Source organism: Zosterops lateralis, assembly GCF_965231275.1.
Source record: "Zosterops lateralis genome assembly, chromosome: 1".
In the NCBI taxonomy this organism is placed as follows: domain Eukaryota; kingdom Metazoa; phylum Chordata; class Aves; order Passeriformes; family Zosteropidae; genus Zosterops; species Zosterops lateralis.
Genome location: NC_139762.1, coordinates 69,967,871 through 69,991,879, shown reverse-complemented (window position 1 = coordinate 69,991,879; position 24,009 = coordinate 69,967,871). Strand labels below are relative to the sequence as shown.

Below are 24,009 nucleotides of genomic sequence, written 5' to 3'. Positions count from 1 at the left end.
AGCTCTTCTACTGCAAGCAACACTGGAGCTGCTTCATTTGTGCTTGTCTGCATTATTGTCATGGTAACTAGCATCTGCCTCTCAGGTCAGCCTAACCCTTCCAGAAACAGAGAATTGTCAGGGTAGAAGTGGCCATTCGAGATCATCAGGTCCCATCAACTTCGCAAACAGGCTAAGCTGATACTGGTTGCACAGGGCAACATCCAGTTGAGTTTTGAACACCTGTCTTCACCTCCAATGGAGGATACATAAGTTCTCATGGCAACCAGTGTTTGACCATCCTCATAAGAGATCATCTTCATCCTCTCATGTCTGGATTGAATTTTATGTTTTCAGCCAGTGCCCATTGCCTCTTATCATCTGTTGTGGTTTGACACTGGCCAAACACAAGACACCCACAAAAGTTGCTCACTCATCCTCCCTTGCCACTGCTGGGCAGAGGAGAGAAAAAAAATTGACAAAGGGCTCATGAATTGAGATAAGGATCAGGAGAAAACACTCCAAGGGCAAAACAGGCTCGGCTTAGAGGTACAAAGTGAATTTATTACAAACTAAATCAGAGGAGGATAATAGGAATTAAAATAAGCCCTTAAAACACCTTTTCTTCCCCCAGCTCCTCCCTCCTTCCCATCAACAGTGCAGAGGAGCAGGCCATGGGGGTTTCAGTCAGTTCATCACTTGAGGTTTTCTTCCGCTACTCCAGGAGAGGAGTCCTCCCCCTGCTACACTGTGGGGTCCCTCCCACGAGAGACAGTTCTCTATGAACTTCTCCAGCATGGGTCCACTCTCACAAGCAGCAGTCCTCCCAAAACTGATGTGGTGTGGGTCATTCTTCCATGGGGTGCAGTCCTCCAAGGACAGGCTGCTCCAGCTTGGAAGCAGGAGCCCTCTCTCCACCAGATCTCCCACAGGATCACAGTCTCCTCCAGGCATCCACCTGCTCTGGCTGGGGCACTTCCCCACAGGCTGTGGGTGGATCTCTGCATCCTCCGTGGATCCCCGTGGGCTGCAGGGGCACAGCTGCTTCCCCATGCTTTCACTATGGCCTGCAGAGGAATCTGGCTCTGGTGCCTGGAGCACATCCTGTCTCTCCTTCTCCACTGACCTTGGTGTCTCCATGTTGTTTTCCCTCACATGTCCTCACCTCCTCCTTTTCTCGGGTTAGAAAAAAAACTGTGTGCACTTTGTTTTGATTTTCTTCTTAAATATGTTATCACAAAGATGTTACCAACCTCTCTAACTGGCCCAGCTTTGGCCAGCAGTATGTCCACCTTCAGAGCCATCAGGGATTGGCTCTGCTGGACATAGTGGAAGCTTCTGGCAGCTTCTCACAGAAGCCACCTCTGTGGCCTCCCCTCTACCAAAAACCAGGCTATGCAAAACTCACAGGAACTTCTGGGAAGAGCTTGGCTCCTTCTTTGTTACATCCTGTAAGGCATTAGTCAAGTAACAGGTGCAGCGTGACTGCATTTCCATAAAACTGTTTTCAAGAAGGCTTGGGTTTGTTCTGTATCATCAAAATTTGCAACTTCAGGTCCATGAATTCCTCTTTGAAAAGCCATAGTAACTTTGAAAACTAAAGAAAGAAGTACTTACTGGAAACTGATAAAGCAAGCCTCAACACAAACACATTGTGAGCATGGGCTGCTTGTCATTTAATGATTCCATGCTTGTCAAAACGCAGCATATTAACATGCTTTCAGTTTATCCTGCAATGAAAGATGGGAGTTTTGTGTTCCAGTACCAATCTCAGATTCATAAAGTAATCCCTGGCACCTCTATGGTAGATAGACTTCATGAAAAGCAGAAATGGTAGACATAGGTTACACTAATAAAGCCAAGAAAATTTACAGTGTTGGTGTACTGTTAGTATTCAAGACAAGAACATATAAACCCCCACTACTCTCTAACTGCAATTCAAATGCATCCATATTTTAAAGGTTTTATTTTACCACCAGAAACAGGCACAAGAACCCCCTTTTCATGTGTCATTTATAGTCCTGTCTTTAGAGTTCTATTGCAACAGATGTGATGCTTGGTCTCATTTTCTTCCTAGAGAACATAACTGAATATGATTTTTTGCAGAGTAGAGATCCATAAATGGACTTAGTCTAACACTGATTTTAAATTCTGCTGCTATTTACTAACAATAACTGCAAGAGAATTCATCTTCAACAAATGCCCAAAAGGCCTACTCAGAATGGATTATTTACAAAGGACAGGCGTAGGACTATAGTAATCAGGCAGAAAGATACAACCTCCCTGCTGAGCCAGACAGGAATGAAAGATGGCTTCAAAAAAGACCAAATTTCTTCATCAGTATGCTAGAGGAAAATGACTGGTTTTATAAAAAAACTTTTTTATGACCATTTATTAAAGGTCAATCCATTTGAAGTTGTTAGGTCAGGTGTTGTGATACAGTGAAACCTTGTTTTTTACCATTCTGTCTTCATCAACTAACTATTTTCTCTCACTGTTTACATCTGGCACTGCAAAACCAAGATGGCTTGTTTGGCTAATGTGCTCCCTTCTGTAACTCCAATGCCTCTTACCAAACAGGATCTTGCAGCAACTGGTTTATACCACAAAGAGTGTCTACACAGTTTGGGAGCCCTTTCTTAATTTTCCTGTATTTTTGGCCAATCTTTGCAGCTTGTAGTACCACTAACTGCTTGGGAGATTTTCTTCTATGAATTTATGTAGAAAACAAACAACAACAGATTAAGATACATAGCAGAAACATTTCTTAAGCTCATAAGTAAATATAACAATGCATAATACATTTCTGAAGCAAGAAAATAAGATGAATAGTCAAGGCACAAAAACTGCACTTAGAAACAAAAGGTATGAAGAAAGTGAGGCACATATCTCTTGAAATCTTGCATGGCATATGCAGCAGTCAGATTTTAAGTGTGTAGAAGCACTAAAATATAATCCTGGTTCAAAACACAAACTTCATACTTATACTTTTTCCACATAGGTTGACAACATGCAGGTAATTTGTTTACTCTGCATGTGCCATACTGGTGGGAAGGAGCCATTCTTTACTAAGGTTGAATGTAGCAGAAAAGACAGATAATGATCACAAATGAAATTTGTCAATACAATTTAATCTGAATTACACAGATTAAGATCAGAATTACACTGGTTTAAAGTGCAACATTTGTGTACATCTTACATTACACGTTTGCTGATATCCAGTTTTACATATTCTCCTGTTTCTGCTCCCTACTATTATAAGATAGTTTCAGTAAAAGAAATCATTACAGGCATTTCCAAGCAGCTTTTCAGCTTTTGGTGGATGATTCAAGCTCCCTAAGTCCATGAGAGAGAGATAATAAGATCAGTATAATGCAGGGCCTGTAAGTACCTAAAGCACCTTTACTGACTGTGCTAAGAGCAGAAGTCTTTCAAAACAATATCCACCAGCTCAAATGAGCCCAGCATTCACTCTTATTTCATTACTTATTTTAGGTGACTGCATGACCTTCTGAACTTCCTTTGTGACCTGTTTTCTTAAAAAAGATAGCAAAAATGCAAAATATCCTTGTGGGAAACAAGGGCTTTGTGTGACCTGAGGTCTACAAGTATTTGGATGCTCCCCCTCAAATTGAACCAGAGGATCAATGAGATCAACAGTCTATTTCAATATTCCCTTTTAGCCACAACTTCGAGATCAGTTTCTATTAATTCCCCCAGCTGGTATAGAGAAAAGGAAGCTGTAAAATTAAATCACCATATCTGTTAGCAATGCAGTGTGGTTGAATTATTTTCTGCAATTCCTACTTTTTTGCAGGCCAAACTCCAAGGTTGCAGAGGACACCTGTAGGGAAGTGCAATACTGGCCTTCATGTTCCAGGACATACACACACTAACAGTGACCTTGAATTGAGGAGGTCTCTAAGTTCTGAGCTCAGGTGATAGAGAGAACTAGGAATAAAGGAGGGAACGTGCACATTTAACACCAGAAGAGGATGTAGATAAGAAAAGGGATGTGCAAATATTTCTACATTTCCAACAGTACTCATTGCCCACAGACCACCACAGATCCTGACTGAAGACACATCTTAACTCTTTTCTCTCTCAGGATTTCAGGTAATTAGAGATTAGTTTCAAAATAACTAGATTTTATTTGAAAGTCTTAAAAATTCATTTCAAATTCTTTGAAACTGAGTGGTTTCAAAAGTCATTCAGGGGCAGGGAGTGCTTATTTTTTACTATGAAGTGTAGCCCTTAGGAAAACCCTGTGCCAAGGCACAGTGGACAGAATGCAAACCGGACTTGGGCAAAACCTGCAGAGCCTGGCAAGGCAGAAAGTTTCCTGACCTGTAGGAAGGGTCCCTTAATCACCAGGGTGTATCAACATCTCCAGGAACAGCAGTAAGATACATGATTTGGAGGACCTAAAAATGCTTAGGTATGAGCCAGGCTGCATGGCATTCACCTCTGAAGCACTTCTGGGGATGCCTCAAAGCTGTTGCAGAGCTCTAGGAAGCTTTAAAAACAGTACTTGAGTAGCTCAGAGGCTCCAGACTCTGACACTTCATGGAAGCAGCCCACTTTGAGGACTGCAGTTTTGATTTAGCCACACAAATTGTGGGTGAAGATGGGTTTAAATGTCCAGGTGCTGCTGTTGACCTAAGGCGTACATTTTACTTGGTGCCATCTTACACTGGCTTTACCAAATGTTTAATTAGTCTTTATACTGATGAAGACACTGGAAATTTCTGAGTTTGTCCTAATACCTATCAAAGTATTAGATGGACCAAAAAATGCTAAAAGGATTCACAGATTTGCTCTGGTTCCATATATGAAAAGTCAGTTTAATCCTGGGGTTGTGGTTATTTGTTTTCTTTGGTTTTGTCCTCAAAAAACATACTTAGGAAAAGAAGCAGAACATGGAAGGAAAATGTGCAGGAAAAACAAGCAGGAAACCAGAGAAAATTTGTTGTTAGTTAAAAGAGGAACTATTTGGGGTTATATGTAAGGTAAAATAATTTTCTTGAAAAACAGAAATCAGCAAATCCAGCTACTGCTTCCAAATATGGATTTACCTATGCCAAGAATGTGTAATCTGTACCTCTCTGGTAGCCTTCAGAATATATGTAGTGAATCACCTGAATACAGCTTTTTTTTTCAGCAGAAAGTAATAGCACAGGAAGTTCAAACAAACAGAAAAAAGGCCAAAGCAGCATGGTGATAAATTACTCTGTTTCACTCTTTCAGAATTGAAGAATACTTTTGAAAATTACGGAAAGAGCAAATAAGTTTTTGAAATAAGTCTAAACTCTGAAAACATTTCTAGCTAAAATTGTACTCAATTGATAAACCTGGTGAGGACACTGAAAGTGATGAGGAAAGAAAAATTAATCCAGGTCTTAGAAAGAGACATACTAGCTGACTATACTTGGTGTCTGTGCAGTGTTTTACCCAGGGATATCTTCAGACTGTATTTGAGAGGTGCAGGCAATCTCCCACTGGTAGCTTTGTACTTTTTAAAAGAAGTGAAGAGGCAGTCACCACTTCTCTGACACTCGTTTGTCTCAGGTGTACCAATGGAATCTCTCTCAGTGTCAACCAATAGATTCACTCTGGACCTTTACAAAAAGCTGAATGAAACTTCCAAAGGCCAAAACATTTTCTTTTCTCCTTGGAGTATTGCAACTGCTCTTGCCATGGTCCACCTGGGCGCAAAAGGTGACACCGCAACCCAGATGGCTGAGGTAAGCTCTGAAATCAGCTGTGTACCACCTTACAGGGGGTTCCTACATAAATAGAACTGTTACTCTACCTATGGAGAACAGCAGGGAACAACATGGGAGAACAGTGATCTGCAATGTTGACAGCACGAGTGGAGCTCTCCTCTGTACCAATGCAATGGCAGGTCACTTCCACTTTATTTCCAAGATCTCTGCTCTCCACCAACCCTACGTTTAGCTTACACTGACAGTTCACAGAGCACTGCAAGTGTTCTGTCAAGGAGAGGTTACTGACATTAGAGGCTACTGTCGGTCTTGCTTGGAACTCTACATTCCATTTTAGCTGTCCTCTGAACAGAATAATTAACCTAACCTAGAGCTCAAATAGTAACGAAGAGACACCTTTATTAAAAAAAATGAATATGGAGCTAAGATACGCTAGAGAAAGGAGATATGTACCATATCACTACTTCTAGACCTCAGCTGGTTCTGGCCGCAGTATTTCTGCTTTCTCATAGTGCACACAGAAGTTAGCAAGCTCTCCTGAACACGTGTTTGGCTGCACAGGAGAGGCATAAAGCTTTGTTTGTGACATAGTTAGTCCATAAAAATGGTAATTCTTCCATGAGTAATGGAGATATGTGAGTATTGAAAATATCAGATTCATAGAATATACTGAGTTGTAAGGGACCCATGAGGATCATTGAATCCAACTCCTAGCCCTGCTCAGGACACCACAAAAGTCACACCATGTGCCTGAGCGTGTTCTCCAAACACTTCTTGAACTCTGTCAGGTTTGGTGCTGTGGCCACCTCCCTGGGGAGCTTGTTCCAGTCACAACACTGATATATTATTAAGCAGTCCACATGGCTAAAATCTATATAGTAATGATACAATTACAGATATTTAATCAAGAGTAGGGTCTTGTTCTCAACAACTTCAACAGACTATCATTGGGCATGGCAGGTGAATTACTGTAGAAAACTAAATACTTACAACTCCTCAAACAAACAAGCTGTCTTTATGAACATTTATCATCATCATCACAGGTTCTTCATTTTAACCAGACTGCAAGAGAAGAAGGTTCATCTGAGACAACAAGGCCTTCCCCAGCAAGACCAAAGAAAAGAAAGATGGTATTTATTACAACAAAATACTCAGAGATAAAAACCTCTGAGAATGGGATAGTCCAATGCAACTATTGCTTTAGGCTTTTAACATCTGCTTGTTTTCAGTCTATTATCAACTGTCTCGGTTCAGTAAGAACTATATACAGATAAAGTGAACAAGCAGGGAATATGACTGTAAAACTTATGAATTCAGTCTTTCAAAAGCGGAACTCAGACACTAACAGCATTTTGATTGGCCATAATACTCTCACTTGTTTTTAGCTTGGCTGAGAAAATATAAAAAAACATTGGTCCTAATATGCTTTGGACAATTCCATTTCTTATCACCTTCAGGTTGGTGGGGTTTAGTTTTTTTCTGTAGCGATAAACAACTACTGCATTCACACCTGACTCTAGCCCTACCCAATAAAGTCCCTTCCTCCTTTTGGATGCACAGACACATCAGGCAGAAAAATTTCCACTTTAAGGTAATGTGTGTTGACTCACTCTTGCTCATGTGCTCCACAGAGACCTGCCAGCAGGAGAAACTGCCTAGATCTTTTTCAACAAATGAACTTCCTAATCACTGAAAAGTATTAAACTCAAAGCCATGGTTTTTTCAGCATAGAAGCTAAAAGACAGCTGAAAGAAATTAAATTAGACAAACTGCAAATAAAAAGGGCAAGGGGATTATATAATTATTTCCCTTGATGGTGTGAGATGGTTCTTCAAGATGAATCACTGCACACAACTCACTGACTTCATAAATTGTAGCAAAGTCTGTCTAATCTTTTCCTTCAGGTATTTCCCCCTACTGCCTCTTTGTTCTGTTCCCATCCCATTGAAAAACTCAGCCTCTGTTATCCTGTGTCCTCTGGCTACCAAATTCTTTCCTAGGTGTCCTCCCTGGCAGCCCATGAGTGAGAAAAGATCATAGCAAGGAATGACAGACAAGTCACCCTGAGTCAGTGGCAGAGACTCTCGGTGTCCCTTGTGCAGGGCACAGTACATGACGTGGAGGAGGACACTGCATCCAGGCAGCTGCTGGGGAGCAGCTGGCAGGTGGCAGCTCATTCCTCCATTTACAAAGCAACAGTTGGCAACAGCTGACAAGCAATCCTCCCTAAAACTATCAATACTGACATCCAGAACAAGCTCTCTCCAAAATCCAAACAGCAACAGAAAATGCCCACGTGAAACAGGGAAAATAGTTGATAAGTCCATGCCCTGACATTAGTCTCTGTGAGGATAGAACAGCTTCTCAAAAGCTTCCAGGGTGCATTGATGGATCCTTGTGAAACTGAAAATCAGTCCTGAAAATTACAAAAATGAAGAGACTCAGCTTCCTTGGAGCAGCATCAGATGATGCCCCCCAAAAGCCTATAAAGCACTGCAGAAATAAATAATTGCCCTACAGAAATCCATTTATCTAGTTATACACAGTGCTGCAAACATGCGACATACTCAAAAAAGAGTTTCATTCTCTGATACTCCTCTTCAATTAAAAACACCCATGAACAATTTAAAGAAACATGGCAGGTGCAACAGAAAAAAATGCGTATTAATTGGTGTCTCATTCCAAGGATCCTGAGCATGAGGGAGGAGAAAACATCCACTCTGGCTTCAAAAAGCTCCTGTCTGACATCAACAAACGCAGAAGCACTTACCTGCTGAAGAGTGCCAACCGACTGTATGAGGAAAAGACCTACCCATTACTGCCTGTGAGTTGAACATCTTTACTTGGGAATATGTTGACATTAGGAGTGATTATTAATAGAGACAACACAAAAATCCCAAGTGATAGCACTGGGGTTTGAGTGAGGACACGAGAACAGCCATAGAGGGCAAGTTATGTTAATATATATATATATATATATATATATATATTAATGTAAACATCTAGGCTTTGGTTTTATAGAAAACATACTGTAGTACAGATGCCAGTATACATATCTCTGGTACTCCAGTAGTAATAACCCTTCATTGTGAATGTTTTTTCCTCCTATTTTTGGTTTCCACTCTTTTCAACAAATGAGACCTATCTCTGTAGCCCCATGGATGCTCAGCCTTTGGTGACAAGTCCCTACAAAATGTGTTTTGGCAACCCAAAAAGACTGTAATGGCACAGCCCTTTTTTTACCTATCTGCTTCCTAACACCTTTGGAAAGCTCCAACAGATTTGTGATTTTGGAATTCCTATTACAAAATGTTGTTGACACTCCTCCAATAAGTCACGTTAACTCAAACACCCACTACGCCCATTCTATTAATTTGCCCCACACCAACTCATGAGTTTGTAATTATCTGTATCTCTGAAATCTTTTCAAAACTGATGTTGTATTAATCATCTTCCTGGTCCTTGGAAGGGGATTTTAAATGAGATTATTGTTCTTTGATTTTGGAGTTTGTTTGGTTTCCTGAGTAATCAGCAATTTGTCCTTCTGAATGTGTATTGCTCATTTTCTCCATAATCTCATGTACATTTGCTTTACAGAGAATCGAGGGAATTCCCTGCTGGGAATCTCCATGAATGATTTCAACAGCCGACAGCAATGCAAATGTTAATTCTGCTTTTCTGCCATGACTTTATTCTAGCAGAACACTCCTTTTACTGTCCTCACAAATTTTTGGCAGGCTCCTCACCTCTGAAGCAAACTAAAAGCCTTTGTTCAACTTTAAATGAGACTATTAGACTATTCTTCCATCTTGTACTGAAAACTACTTCATAAAGCAGGAAAAAAAGTATTTAAATTATATTGAAATGTAATTTTGAGAAATTAAAAAATGTAAAGATTTCATGAATATTTCAAAATTTAGAATTTGAAACCTTTGATTTCAAACACAAAAGTTTGAAGTATCAGTTTCCTTGAGACTGAAGTTTGATCAGTCCTTACTTAATATTTAGAATAGAATGTATCAGACCTTATTATAAAGGTTATTGCATATAAACTAAATTTTCTTAAATTATGTATTAGCAGATTGTATAATCTGTTAAACTGATTATTATTAACATTTTTATGACTCAGGTTTAACTAAATAAGCACACATTCTGTCATCCTATCTTTCAGAAGTTCTTACAACTCATTACAAGCTATTACAATGCAAAGCCACAACCTGTAAACTTTAAGAGAGCTGCAGAACAAGTCAGAGCGCAGATCAATTCATGGGTAGAAAATAAAACTGAGAGTAAGTATGACTCTGAAGACTTTTTTCTTGTCTAACTTTCAAATATTTTGTATTTTCAGATTTATTGCTCTTGCAGCCAAGGATCTATAAAAGGCAGAAACTCAGGGCAGGGAGGTGATGAGCAAAGTACAGCTAAATAGTCTGAAGAACACCTCTCTCCAACCTAACTGCTGCTCCTTACAAGGTCCTTCTCTCAATTCTTTATGCTGTAGTCTCTTCTGAACCATGGCTGTTCGAAGGGGTGCACAGGTAGATACTGTGTGGCCACACAATGATTAGTGAGGGTTTTACTTCTGCATTCCTCAGCTGCTCGCAAGCAACTTCACAGAACATCCAAGTTATTCTGCTTTATCCACTTCCCAATGCCATTTACTACCAAAACTTCAATAAATATAATTTTAAAAAAACCCAGAGAATTCATAGATTGGTTTAGTTTGGTAGGGACCTTAAGGATCATCTCGTTCCAACCTCCCTGCCATGGACAGGGACATCTTTCACTAGACCAGGTTGCTCAAAGCCCCATCCAACCCAGCCTTGAACACTTCCAGGGATGGGGCATCCACAACTTCTCTGGACAAAGGATACAGAGATACTTCAAAGGTCATTTTTACCACATGGACTACATAAAAATGTAGAGTAAAAAATCCTCCCAAATGCAAATATTTTTGAAAGAGAGGTAAGCACAGACAAGGAACAATTAAAACTGGCAAGTTATGGAGTCACACTGGAATAACAGTCTCTTTGTCTGATTTTGAAGGGAAAATACAGAGTCTGCTGCCTGCAGGATCTCTCCATTCTCGCACTGTGTTGGTCTTAGTAAATGCCATTTATTTCAAAGGAAAGTGGGAAAAGAAATTTCTGGAGAAAAATACTTCTGAGATGCTCTTCAGAATAAGCAAGGTAAATTCCTGGTCAATATGCCTGTTGTCCTATGTCAATGTCTATTACTGAGGGGAAAATACTTCACCTGTATTTCATATGCCACTGCAACACAACTTACAGCTGAGAAAGTGGTATAAACTCAGGGAGAATATCAACTGTGAAAATAACTCAGGATTGTCTTATTTACATATATCTATGAAAATGGGATTTTAAATTTACGACTCAGTATCAAAATACTTGGGAACAGTTAAAGTTAATTTTAAAAAAATAAGCTAAGCAGGCTAAGGCTTAAGCCAAGAAGAAATTTCTCTAAGTGCCATTTTCAGATGAGACCAGGTTGCTTTTTGAGAGCAATGTTTACACACCTAGAGCTCACTTCTGCTCTTGGAACCCTGTGACTGTGGGATCTCATCCAGCTGTTCTTCCCACGCGCACCCTGGGTGTTGTGTCAAACTTCACAGGGGATTTTCACAGGGTTTGTCATTTTAGCTGAGTGCGTGAGGGTGATCTATTCAGATGATCTATTCATTGAGCTAACAGTATTTAAATGATCGTGTACTGACAATTCCCAGTAGCTGACTGCACACATATTTTTGGACTGTGTCAAAAGCAAGCAAAACTATTTGTCAATGGAAACAAACATTTTGTTTGACATAGATTAAGGGTGCAAATACCTTTTGTATGCCAGACAACGTGAAGGAATTGATGTGACTGTGTACCCAAAACCTACTATGCTACGTGTGCAGTTTTAGGATCCATTACAGCAGTTGGTTGTGGTGGGTGACCTTGCCCAGCCACCAGGTGCCCACCAAGACTCCCTATTACTGCTCCTTCTCAACAGGATAGGGGGAGCAAAATAGGATGAAAAAGTCATGGGTCAGGGAAAGAACAGGGAAAACAAGAAACATAGCATGTTTCCATGATTGCCATCATGGGAAGAATAGGCTCAACTTCAAGGAATTTATTTATTGCCAATTCTCAGAGTAAGTTAGTGAGAAGGAAACCAAACATAAAGTGCCTCCCCCCCATCCCTCCCAGGCTCAACACTACTCGTTACTCACCTGTGCTCCAAAGCACCATGCCCCAGGGGACCAGGCATGGGCTAATGTTGTAGTCAGCTCATTGCCTCTTACAGCTCTCTCCTCCTCCTCCTCAAATGTTTCCTCTACTCAAGTGTGGGGTCCTCTCCATGGGATAAAGTCCTTCACATCCAATGTGGGTCCTTCTATGGTCTGCAGTTTTTCAAGGACTGCTCCAGTGTGAGTCCACTGTGGGGTCACAGGTGATGCCAGAAAACCTGCTTCTGAGAGGGCTGCTCTCCACAGCATCACAGCTCCTGCCAGGAGCCTGCTCCAGGATGGGCTCTCCATGGGTTGTAGGGTGGATATTTGCATCACCATTGTCTTCACCATAGGCTGCAGGGAAATCTTAGCTCCAGGGCCTGGAGCACCTTCTCCCCCTCCTTCCTCACTGACCTAGGTGTCTTCAGAGCAGTTTCTCCCACATCATTTCACTTGGCTCTGCCTGCTGCTTTTGTGAGCATATTTCTTAAATATGTAATCACAGAGGCACTACCAATGTCACTGAGTGACTCAGATTTGGAAAATAGCAGATCAGTCTTGGAGACAGCTGAAACTGGCTCTGCCTGACAGAGGCATCTTCTGGTGTCTCCTCACAGAAGCCATTCCTGCAGCTTCCCCACCACCATGTAAACCAAATACATTGGTGCCAGAGAGGGTTTAATTCACAGGGTGAATAGCAAGGCCTGCAAGGAGAGTTACTTGATTATCAAAGCTAACTCCTTTATTTTAAATTAAGAAATACATTACATGGGATTCAGTCAGTAGGTATTTAGCTTGTGTGTATTTAGCTAATATTTTATAAAGATCTCAAAGACGTTGAAAAGGGGATGTACGTGATACTGTCTAAAGAAAAAGGCCCTGGGTATCCATATGCTGCTGAATCTTGTACTTGTTTTCAGTTCAATGAAACAAGTAAATTTTATGTCTGATTTTTTCCAGACCAAGACTAAACCAGTACAGATGATGTTTTTGAAAGATAAATTTTTCGTATTCCATGAAAACACCATGAAAATCAGAATTATTGAGCTGCCATATGTGGAAAATGAACTCAGCATGTTCGTTGTCCTACCTGATGACATCAGTGATAACACTACTGGTCTGGAGCTGGTAAAGCTGACCTACTGTTGCATCACGTACACTATGAAACAGTAATAGAAACTGATGAAAAAAGTGAGGAAGAACAAGCTTCAAAATCACAGTAAACAGCTCTGATGGGCTCATACTTAGTTTCAGAACCTGTAACACCATGATATTCAGCTTAGGATTCAGGACATGTGATAACAATGCAAACATAATACATCTGAAACCTATGCTTTAGATGACACACAACTCTCTTAGACTATTTTGTATCCTCTTTCTTACTGCCAGTATAGTATAGGGAAGCCAAGGATCATCTCTGAATCACCATGCCCTAGAGCTGTCTCCTTCTGAGGGCTGTATTAATTAATTTTTATGTAATTTTCAGTCCAGAATTCCAGCTGATAGCCTGTGGTGAGGTTTCTCAAAGTAAGTGCTGAGTACCCTGACTCGGAAGGTGTCAACAGCAACTCATGACTATGCCAGGATCAGTTTCAGATTCTAAACAGAGCAGGACAAATATTTTCATTTGTACCTCAGTCCCCATGAATGCATCCCATTCAATTATCACTACTAAGAGAAAATTTATCCATATAGACACACATCAAACACCTATTATTATTGTTATAAGTAATACATTGCAAAAAGAGCAATGTTCTTCACACCAGAGAAAAAAATTATGAACTACTCCGAGGCTTCAGGCCTACACTTTGCCACCTTTAAGAAAATAAATAGGAGTATAAGTCACTCAGCACTTTGTAGGATCGTGCCTTCTAAATATGATGCATGTTCCATCTGTAGTCACTGCTGGTAGTTGGGTCTTGTTTTATATCGATGAGCATTAAGACACTGGTCTATGCAGGTCTTGTCTCTGTCCTTCACATTCCAAATGTTTTCTTCCTCAACTCACTGCAGGTGGAAAGAGAGCTGACATATGAGAAGTTGGCTGAATGGACCAAATCAGCAAACATGATGAAAGCTGAAGTGGACCTGTACCTGCCCAAGTTGAAGGTGGAAGAGAATTATGACCTTAAATCCCCTCTGAGCAGCATGGGGATACAAAATGCTTTTGACCCAGGTCAGGCTGATTTCACAGGAATGTCAATGAAGAAGGATCTTTTCATCTCACAAGTTATTCACAAAGCTTTTCTGGAGGTCAATGAAGAAGGTACTGAGGCAGCAGCTGCCACAGGTGTCTTGATGATGAGATCGAGAGTCCCAACAATGACTTTCAAAGCTGACCACCCTTTTCTTTTCTTCATCAGACACAACAAATCACAAACCATCCTCTTCTTTGGCAGGCTCTGCTCGCCCTAGTCAGTGAGCCCTTGCCCTGCAGAGCAGGAGATGCTTGCTTGCCAGCACAGGAGCAAACCCCAAACCTGAAGCTCTCTGCAATTGGGGGAGTGGGACTTGAACCCTTTCTTCATCAGAGCACACACCCTGGTGCCTGAGGCACATCTCCTCCAATGTCTCCTTCCTGAGCTGAAGGGACAGCCGTGGCAGTGCCCCACAGAGCAGCCCTGGCTGTCATTCGGATTGGGCCATCATGGGCAGCTCTGTCCTTACCACCATAACCTGTGGCATTTCTGCCTCTCCCACTCACAGCACCGGGCACAAATATATTTCGCTAAAGGCTTTCTCCTCACCCTCATGAAGAGGGCTGCTTATGCTGATGTGGTCAGCGTGTACCCCCAGCCTGTAGCAATCAGAGCCAGCTCCTGCCTTTTAGCCCTAGACTAACCCCTGAGTTATTGCTGGAGGCAGATCCCCCCAACCTTTACCCTGTGCTTTCTTTCCACATCTCAGCTGCAAGTGTTCATCAGCTCCCAATAACCCTCATGTTGCTCCACAGATTCCTTTTAATAATAATAATAATAAAAAAATATATATACCCTTCTTAGAGCTATTTGCCTCACTCAGACCCTCAGGAATGCCATGAAGGGTTAAGCCCGTACAGTGTCTGGCTACAGCAACAGCACAACTTGGCTCAAAGAAATAAGTTTTAAATAGAAATAATAAGAAATAACCCAGCTTCAGAAATAAGTAATAGTAATTAATGACCCCTCACGGGCCGGGGTGCTTTCTGTCAGCTCGGCCACGAGAGGGAGGCAGAGCTGGAGGAGCAGGGGCCGAGCCGGCGGGGCCGCAGGGGAGGGAGAGGCCGCTGCCGGGCCCGCTGAGGCGGGCGGGGGGCCGCCATTTTCCCGGGCGGGGCGGAGGCGCCGGCCCGTTCCCGGTGGGCCCGGGGAGAAGTGTCTCCGCCTCTGGATACATCCCGGGAGGGGCCGGGCTCCGTCCTTTCCCTCTGCTGGCTGCGCTTCCGGGAACGGGGAGCCCGGCGGGGTGAGTGCCGCGGCCGCCTTGCTGTTCTGCCTTGTCCTTAAGGCTTTATATGGGAAAGCCTTGTCCCTGTGATTTTTTAGGGTTTTATTGACTTGCGGTTTGGTTTTGGTGGGTTTTTTTGCTTTTGTTGGATTTTTTTTTCCTTGGGGCGGGGGGGAGTGAGCTGAATAGCATTGCTTTTGCTGTGTTTTGTCTTTCCTTTTTTTTTTTTTTTTTTTTTTTTTCTTCCCTGTATTGGTGACGTTCCCTAAGCACCGCCGCTTTTGGCGGCCGGAGCGCTTCCTGTGGGAGCGGCGGGAGCACGGCCGGGTTGTGGGTCGGCCCCGCCGCTCCTGACCCCGGTGCCCCACAGGGGCGGGGCGGGGCGGGGCAGGGAGGAGTCTGACACTGCCCCGGCAAGCTGAGGCACAAAAAGCCAAAGGTTTGGCCCTCCCTGGAGCGAAGAGTTCCTCTTCCACCCCCGCCCCGGGCTCGGCCCCACGGGAGGTGTCCCAACCCCGCGGTGCTCCCGGCGCTCCCACACGAGGCATTCCAGCCGCACCGCCGCGGCTCCAGCTGCCAAGAGGCGGCGGTGTTAAGGGAATGTCCCAGGGAGAGCTGCGGTGGCAGGGGCCATCACCAGGAGCTGTCCGCGGTCTCGCCCTGCGAGTGTTTTAACATCGCTCCCAAGTCCCCAAATCGTAAATGAAGGCTTTTCTCAAGGAAGCCTGCTTTGATTCAGCGGGTGGGAAAAGGGGTATCTGTGCCCCAGACAGAGCTTTTGTCTGTGGAGGTGGACACGGCCTGATGCTTATTGCCCTGAGTTCCCTCTGGGGTTGAGTTGGAAAGAGTCAGTTTGAGGCTCCTCTGATGTAGCTGACGTGACCTGGGGACACGTCCTCGCTTGCTGGACGCTGATCCACGTGATAGTTTTGATGGGAAGTATCTGGGGCCGCAGGCTGGAGGAGAGCTGCACCCTGCTGTGGTTTCCCCATGCTGAGGCCCTGCAGCAGCTGTCTGCTGACTGATCTGCATACAGCCTTTCGGTCCATAAAGACTGTCCTGAAGCATAGATGTGAGCTGCTGAGAGTATAGGTGTCAAAGTCCGAGTAGTAGGGACATGAAACCTCCGTGCAAGTGTCTCACCACTGCCCTCAGAGCATGGGGAGAGCAGAGTGAGGAATGAGTTGCTGGCAGCAAACCCTTTGGCCACTGAGGCTTTGCAGCAGCTTACAGTTGACTGACAAATGCGTATGTGTATCATGAGGTGTTTTGTTCCTTAAAGTGCAGTCGTTGTGTATTGTCTCTGATGAAAAGGGTGTCTGTAGCTATATTTCTACTCCTGAGCTGCAGAGAAAGCATAGCTGAGTGTGCAGATGTAACTCCTAGCCTTGAGTCTCAGCTGTTGAATATTATTTATGGTTTGGATAAATGCCCCTGATTTTCAGGTGGACAAATAGTGTCACTTGTCTCCTTTTGTCTGTAAATTCTTGCCTGTTGTGGAAGCCCTACAGACACCTTCTAGAAAATAACTGCATACTGGTGTCAGTATTCTTGTGTGTTTTGACCCAGAGCCCAGAAAAAACCTTACTGCTAGCAATCTGCAGATACTGGGACTGTAGGAAAGTTCTGGTCTTCATTGTAACCAATGTGAATGCCATGTGTCTCCTCTTTGTGCTGGGCAGTGCATAAATTATTCATTCGGACACAACTGGAGGATTGTTTCCATCTGAGCATGCTTGTTTTTTTGGTTGTAATTTTTTTAAGTTAGGGGAGAAGAGAAATAGGATAAAATTGCTACTGTGTATAGTAAAGCTGCTAGCAAGGAATTTTCTTGGGTGGAAAAGTGTGCATGTGTCAACTTGCTCTTTTCAACGCTCTGTCTAAGATAATGAATCAGTAGTAGGAATTAGGTGGTGGTTTTGTATTTGGTAGCAACATGCCAACACTAGGCCCTGCCTAAAGGGAAGAACAAAACACAGAGATAGAAAAAACAATCAGCATTTATCTTATGATGACTTATGATACTTATCTGCGGTTAACTCAGTATTCTAGTACTTATTGCTCATTTAAGAGGTGTGGTGTTTAATCTCAGATTCACTACCCATAGCAGATGTATAGAGAGTATGACAGGCACTGAGTTTATGATTGTGTGCGTTGCCATGTTGCAAGCAATAAAATGGAACTAAAATGAACTTTGATTTCTTTTCTCTGTAGTACAACAGGAAATTGCAGTCATCTGTGATGCTAGCAACGTAAATTTTTTTCTTTCCTTCTTTTATCTTGTAAGCCAAGTCATTCTGCCATCTTCTCCCAGCCTGGCTGGCAGGTTTAAAACCCAGTGTGCACACGTAGAAGCAGCTGCAGCTCCCACTGAAGCTCTGTTGACTTGGAGAAGGTAAGAGTTGGTGATTCTGCCACTCTGATGTCTGACTTTGGCTCTGGTGGTTGCCCTAAAAAGGCAAATTATTTTCTGTGTGAAGTCCAGACAGACTTCTTTCCTAGGAAGTCCTGAACAAAATGCTGTTGTGCCTGATGACCTCAAAAGATGTCACACTGTGTAGGTGTGGGATGGAAATCCAGTAGCAGTCTCTAAATGGGTAAAATACCTCAAATGTGTAGTGTGGGATCTCAGGTGCTTGTGGCACCAAATCAGTCTCCAGTGAGCTGATCATTTTCCAGCCTTTGCTGCCTAGTTTACCCTGGGAAGGGTAGAAGTTAGAAATATCTGTTTTATATTGAAATAAATTTGATCCATCCTTGTGTTTTATGTCCCAGATTGGGAAGCATGGAAAGCCTGTGTGCAGCAAACACCACTTTTGCTGTGGACCTGTTCAGAAAGCTGTGTGAGGAGAACAGTGGGCAGAATGTGTTCTTTTCACCGTTTAGTATTTCTTCTGCTTTGTCAATGGTTCTGCTGGGTTCAAGAGGTAGCACTGAAGCCCAAATAAGCAAGGTAGGTGAAAATAAACTTGGTGGATTGCATTTGGTTTGTTCATATGAGCAAGAGATGTGTCTTACAATCTGTGACGTCCTGTGATTGTCACTGTGGTGTGAGAGAGCAGAGGTGTTGCTCTGGTGTGTGTGTGTGTAAAGAGAATCAATTATCATTGTTTTTGAAGGGGGAGATTCCTTCATTCTGAACTGAAGATTGTTTCCTGGTTTTTTTTGCATTTACTATTTACATTACTATTTTATGAAAATTTCTCAAAAACTTATGTTGTTTCCAATAGTTGGAGATTCTCAAAATGTGTCTGGACACAGTCCTAGGTATGGGCTGTAGATGTCCCTGATTTGGCAGTAGCAGATTGTCCCCACAGGTTCCTTCCCAAATCAGCCATTCTGTGATCCTGTAGCGCTTGGCTTGAGGGAAGGTAAATCAGGACTTGTGATTATGCTACTCCTGAATTTATTACCTATACGAGCACTGAAGATGTTGTCTTTGTGCAGGTGCTTTCTCTGAAGAATGCCCAGGATGCTCACAATGGGTATCAATCCCTTCTCCATGAAATTAATGATCCAAACACCAAATACATCCTGAGAACTGCAAACCGGCTCTATGGAGAGAAGACCTTCGAGTTTCTTCCAGTAAGTAGTCATTAAATTTGTTATGATTCTTAGTATAATGTACTTGCTACCTGTTTCCTCTGAGTCAAAGGCAGGCTTTGGGGATTGCCTTCCAACCTTTCTGGGCTGATTGCCAGGAGTGAAAGAGATTGTTACAGAGCCTGGTGTTGGAACTTGGAGAATCTCCTTTTAAAAAACCCATAATATGAATATGACAAAGCGGAGTAAAATCCATCAGTCTCTACACTCTAGGGTTTTGCGGTCAATTAATATATTTGGCTGTGGGACAACTGATTGATATGTCTTTTAGCAAAAGTCTTTTACAGAAACTTAAAAACTCATATGCCATGTCCATGAAGCACAAAATAGAAACAAGAAAAAAATTAGCCATATCATTCACAATGAAAATTTGTAGAAGACTGTAGTTGAGTGCATAAGCCATTTAATTTATTACAATTCCTGGTTCAAAGAAGTGGTTTAAATCCTAGTAGGAACTTGTCAGTCAGAACTTCAATAACTCTATATGAAGCTGGGGAAGGAAAACAGGCAGATTTCCTTGGGGAATGCCAGAATCATCTGCTGTGTGACTGAATGAGAGTAAATCTCTTGGTGAAAATGTGTTGTGAATGTCCCTGTTAGTCTTTCCTAGAGTCCAGTGAGAAATCCTACCATGCTGGCCTGGAGCAGATGGACTTTGTGCAAGCTTGGGAGGATTCCAGAAAACTAATCAATGGCTGGGTAGAGGAAAGGACTGAAGGTGAGTGCTTTGCCAAGTGCCCAGTTGTGTTTGATGGCAGCCATTGTTTGGGTAAATACCAACTTCTGGATGTAGGGTTGTGAATTCAAACAGCTGAAATTTAGAGCTATTGATGTGTCTGGTCCATAATTCTCTTCCCTATTGTGTGTTAAATGCAGAGTAGATACCATCTTGGATCATAATTCGATGCATGTCAAGGTATGAAAAATTGTGTGTTTTTTCTTTGTATCATAAAGGTAAAATTCAGAACCTGTTGGCAGAGGGGATTCTCAGTTCCCTGACCAGACTTGTGTTGGTGAATGCCATCTATTTCAAAGGCAACTGGGAAGAGAAGTTCAACAAAGAGAGTACCAGTGAAAGGGCATTCCATATCAATAAGGTATGGTGTGCTAAAATGCTGACAATACACTGTTAGGTGGATGTTGTCTGAAATGAGCACCTTGAAGAAGAAATGAAATCTTTCAAGCAGGGTTCCCTTGGGTAGGCTGTATGAGATTCCTTATGCCCCTTCCCTTTCATATGAACAATCTCTTTGAGTTTCTCTGAACTTTCATATAATTACTAGAGTCTTTCTTATAGCACAGAGACAAATGTGAAAGCTTGTGAATATAAGTCTTCTTCAGTCAGAGTTTCCTTCCTGCATTTGTGCCCCTGGGAGCACAAAAGCAATGGAAACAAATCTCCTTTGAAGCACTGTGTGCTCTGCAGTCTGGTTTTTAGAAGCAGATCAGTGCTCTTGAGGAGGACTTGGGCAGTGGCATGGGCAGGCCATGGCTGCCCCTCAGGATCCCCTGCAGCTCTGGGTTGGCCTCCGGGAATCATTAACAAGAACTGGTAATGTGGCGCTCTTAACTCCACTGCTTGAAGGAACCACTGGAGAAAACTGGAGCCTTCATGCCCGTCTGGGAACTGTCCCTTCCCCATTGGTGAAATAAAAACCAAGAACATTTTGAAGCGCCATTTTTAAATGAGGGAGTGTTACTGCTCACCCCATACTCTGTAGAAAAGCACTTCAGAGACTGCTGGACTTTCTCAGTTCCTGACACCTTGTCCTCAGTGAAGAATTGGAAATCTGAGGTGTAAGCGGAAATCTTTAGCTAGTTATTTTACATCCTGTTCAGTAGCAAATAGTTACTTTGACATCCCGGAACCTTTCCAATATCCTGTGAACATATTCCTGTGACTCTTGCACTTCTTATGGCTTACTGGATGATTTTCTATTGCTGTCTGGCTTTTCTTTTGCTTGTCGATCCTTTTTATGTGTCACTGCTACTGCAAAATAATTTCTGCCATTTTCTCTCTGGGCAATATTCCAATAGGAATTACTTAATTAACAAAGAGCTACTTGTGTGACAATCTCATGAAGGGAAGAGAGAAAGCAATGGAACTGAAAAGAAGGAAAATAATGATGGAAACAATAGTAGCTAATGCTCTAAGTGGAATTGGAATAAGATAGCAGAGAATGGAAATGAGAATAAAATCTCTCCCCTTCTTACTATCCTTATGACTTTTAAGAATTCAAAATAATACTCAAAATTTCTTGGCAGTTTTAGTATATACATTTTAAAATAGTTTTAGTTTTTTTATACCACTTGGAACTACATGGACTACAAATAAATACACTGAAATTACTTACTCATTTATATTGAGGAACAATGCCCCTGCGTATTACTAGCACACTTCAGTGTTTGTCACTAGTTTTTACATGAACAAAAGGGTAAGAACACATACTTGCCTTAAAAGAATATTCACAGACATTTCTACATTAATAACTAGAAATTAAATCTCAGGATTTTTAGTTATTTAGAAGGGGTGATTGTGCTCTGTGGTGTTTGGTGAGTTGTCCTTGGTTAAACCCTAAAAGGCCACGAGTAACTCACTGCCTGCTTTGTAGTGTGAGAGCAGTAGAGAACCTCAGCACTAACTCTTGGCATCTTTTGATTTCTAGAATGAGACCAGACCTGTGCAGATGATGTTCAAGGAGGCAAATTTTAACATGACCTATATTGGGGACTTGCAGACCAAAATCCTTGAGCTCCCCTATGTGGGTAATGAAGTGAGCATGATCATCCTGCTCCCTGATGCAATCCAGGATGGATCCACAGGCTTAGAAAGAGTAAGTTGTTGAGCTGAGTGCAAAGACAGCCTGAATCCTTCCAGGGAAGGAAGTCTGGTATTGCAGAGAGACCTGCAGTTCAGTCCCAGAGCAATTGTGTGCAAGGTCCTCAAGGCCAGCAGAAATGTCCCTCTGCTCCCTGTCCCCAAAGTGACTTTCCCTGCAATGTCCTTGCTGCTCAGGCTGTGTGCTGCTCCCTTAGGCAGAGGCTCTGGAAGAAGAGCTGTTTGTACTGAGGAGCAGAGGTCAGCTGTGGTTGTGCTGAAGGCACAGTGTGGTGATGCTGGAATGTGGAGAGGGGGATTTTGGGTGGGCTCTTTGGAAATCCTGTGGCTTGTCCTCCAGATCTTCTTGTGCTGAGCAGGTGGCAGGTGGTGTGTGGTTCACTGCCTGGAAAGAGGCTCACAGGGAAGGGCAGGATCTCTTTTGTGGTGAGGGTAGGTTACAAGTTTGGTCTCTTTGGCACTCGGGACAAATGTGTTTATTAGTAAGTCTTCTAAGACTCACTGCCTTTGTGAGTGCACAGTTTCCATGATACTGCTGACTCACCTAAAGGATGAACCTTTGGTAAAAGGACAGAAGAACTGGGTTTGGTTTCTTTGGGTCCTTGTTACCTGTTCTTCTATGCCTTACTTTCCCATAAGGAAACATTTAAAAATCCAAACAAACAAACAAACCCCAAACAACCAAAACAATTTAACATGATTTTTTGAAGTAAACTATACATGGACGGCATTGATCCTTATTGTACCTACCAAAAAAACATTTCGTAATGATCTCAGAATTCTCAACTGGCAGGTAGATCTTACAGATTTGGTTGAGACACACTAACCAGGTTTAAAAAAGCTTCATCTTTGTACTATGTAAACACCAAAATTCAGTCTTTTTACTTATTTAACACTGACTCAGTTCTCATTGTAACAAAGTAAATTTGCAATTTTTCTGCAGCTGGAAAGAGAACTTACTTATGAGAAACTAATAGATTGGATCAATCCTGAAATGATGGACTCTACAAAGGTGAGGGTGTCTTTACCCAGATTTAAACTGGAAGAAAATTATGATCTGAAACCCCTTCTGATCAGCATGGGAATGTCTGATGCGTTTGACTCGGGGAAGGCAGACTTCTCAGGAATCTCATCTGGCAAAGAGCTGGTGCTTTCTGAAGTGGTTCACAAATCCTTTGTGGAAGTCAATGAAGAAGGCACTGAAGCAGCTGCTGCCACAGCTGCAGTGATGTTGATGCGCTGTGCGATGATAGTTCCGGAATTCACTGCTGATCATCCCTTCCTCTTCTTCATCCGGCACAACAAAACTGGCAGCATTTTGTTCTGTGGCAGGTTTTGCAGTCCCTAAGGAGGAGATGCCTTGGCAGCATAGGGGCCATCACACAATAAACTTACATTTCCCTAGAACAAGGTGACTCCATTTGCACTAATTATCTCATTCAGCTGTACCAGAACCCTCTCCTGTAGTCTTGATCTCAGGCTTGGCAGGAATAACAAACACAGTAACTGCCATATCCAAGCCCCCCTGCTTGTGTGTGCTGAGGTCTCCAGGTTCTTGCTGACACAAGAACCATCCCACTTGCTCTGAGAGTGCTTGTTCTGTGCTTGAGTTCCCTTTTGGTGTCCAGCAGGCAGAGTGAGGCAGTGAGAGCCCATGGGAGAGAAGAAGATACTTTTGCTTGTGACAAGGCTGGAGCACATTTGTAGCTGCTGTCCCGTTTTACCTTCCACTCTCATCCCTTTAGTGCCTTGATCCATTGCCTGGAGCTGAAAGGAGGCTCTGCCTGTTCCAGGTATTGCTGAGCATCCTGCATAGATGTGGGTTTTTTTGGCTAACGACTGGACCAGCACTTAGTCAAGAAGGGGAATGAAAGTCTGCTTTTATACGAGGTGTCCCAGTGAGGTGTTTGTGGGGCGAGTCCCTTTGTTTCATCACCCCAGGACAGGAGGTTTATTCCCTGTCACCTGGTTCTGGTCCTTTAACAAAGAATGCAACAGAACGGGACACGGTGCCCGTGCAATATTTCAATGACAAAGCCTTGATTTTATTTTTTTTTACTGTTAAGTGTATATGCTATTAATATTTTCTTAGACACCACAGTTTAGCTGTATGACACCAAAGACACAGCTGCAACAGGTTTCCTTACACTGGGGTGTGTTTTGTGGGTGCTGTTCCCGGAGTAATAAAAGAAGTGCAAGCGCTG

At 42.6% G+C, this 24,009-nt stretch overlaps 2 protein-coding genes across 2 annotated transcripts in view; both read left to right on the top strand.

The window, feature by feature from the left end:
- The window catches only part of LOC310906350 (uncharacterized protein), a 50,935-nt gene that overhangs the window by 18,976 nt on the left and 7,950 nt on the right, over positions 1–24,009 (top strand). The window contains exons 9-13 of the mRNA XM_083855540.1: positions 8,392–8,529; positions 9,877–9,994; positions 10,752–10,894; positions 12,898–13,065; positions 13,951–14,203. Of these exons, the coding sequence (XP_083711666.1) occupies positions 8,392–8,529; positions 9,877–9,994; positions 10,752–10,894; positions 12,898–13,065; positions 13,951–14,203 (820 nt within the window). The remainder of the gene's footprint in view (positions 1–8,391; positions 8,530–9,876; positions 9,995–10,751; positions 10,895–12,897; positions 13,066–13,950; positions 14,204–24,009) is intronic.
- LOC310913416 (serpin B6-like) lies at positions 15,206–24,008 on the top strand. Its single transcript, XM_083868807.1, has 8 exons — positions 15,206–15,381; positions 17,651–17,758; positions 18,139–18,316; positions 18,811–18,948; positions 19,567–19,684; positions 19,921–20,063; positions 21,633–21,800; positions 22,749–24,008. Exons 3-8 carry the CDS (start codon positions 18,149–18,151, stop codon positions 23,151–23,153), a joined length of 1,140 nt encoding a protein of 379 aa, XP_083724933.1. The 5' UTR covers positions 15,206–15,381; positions 17,651–17,758; positions 18,139–18,148; the 3' UTR covers positions 23,154–24,008.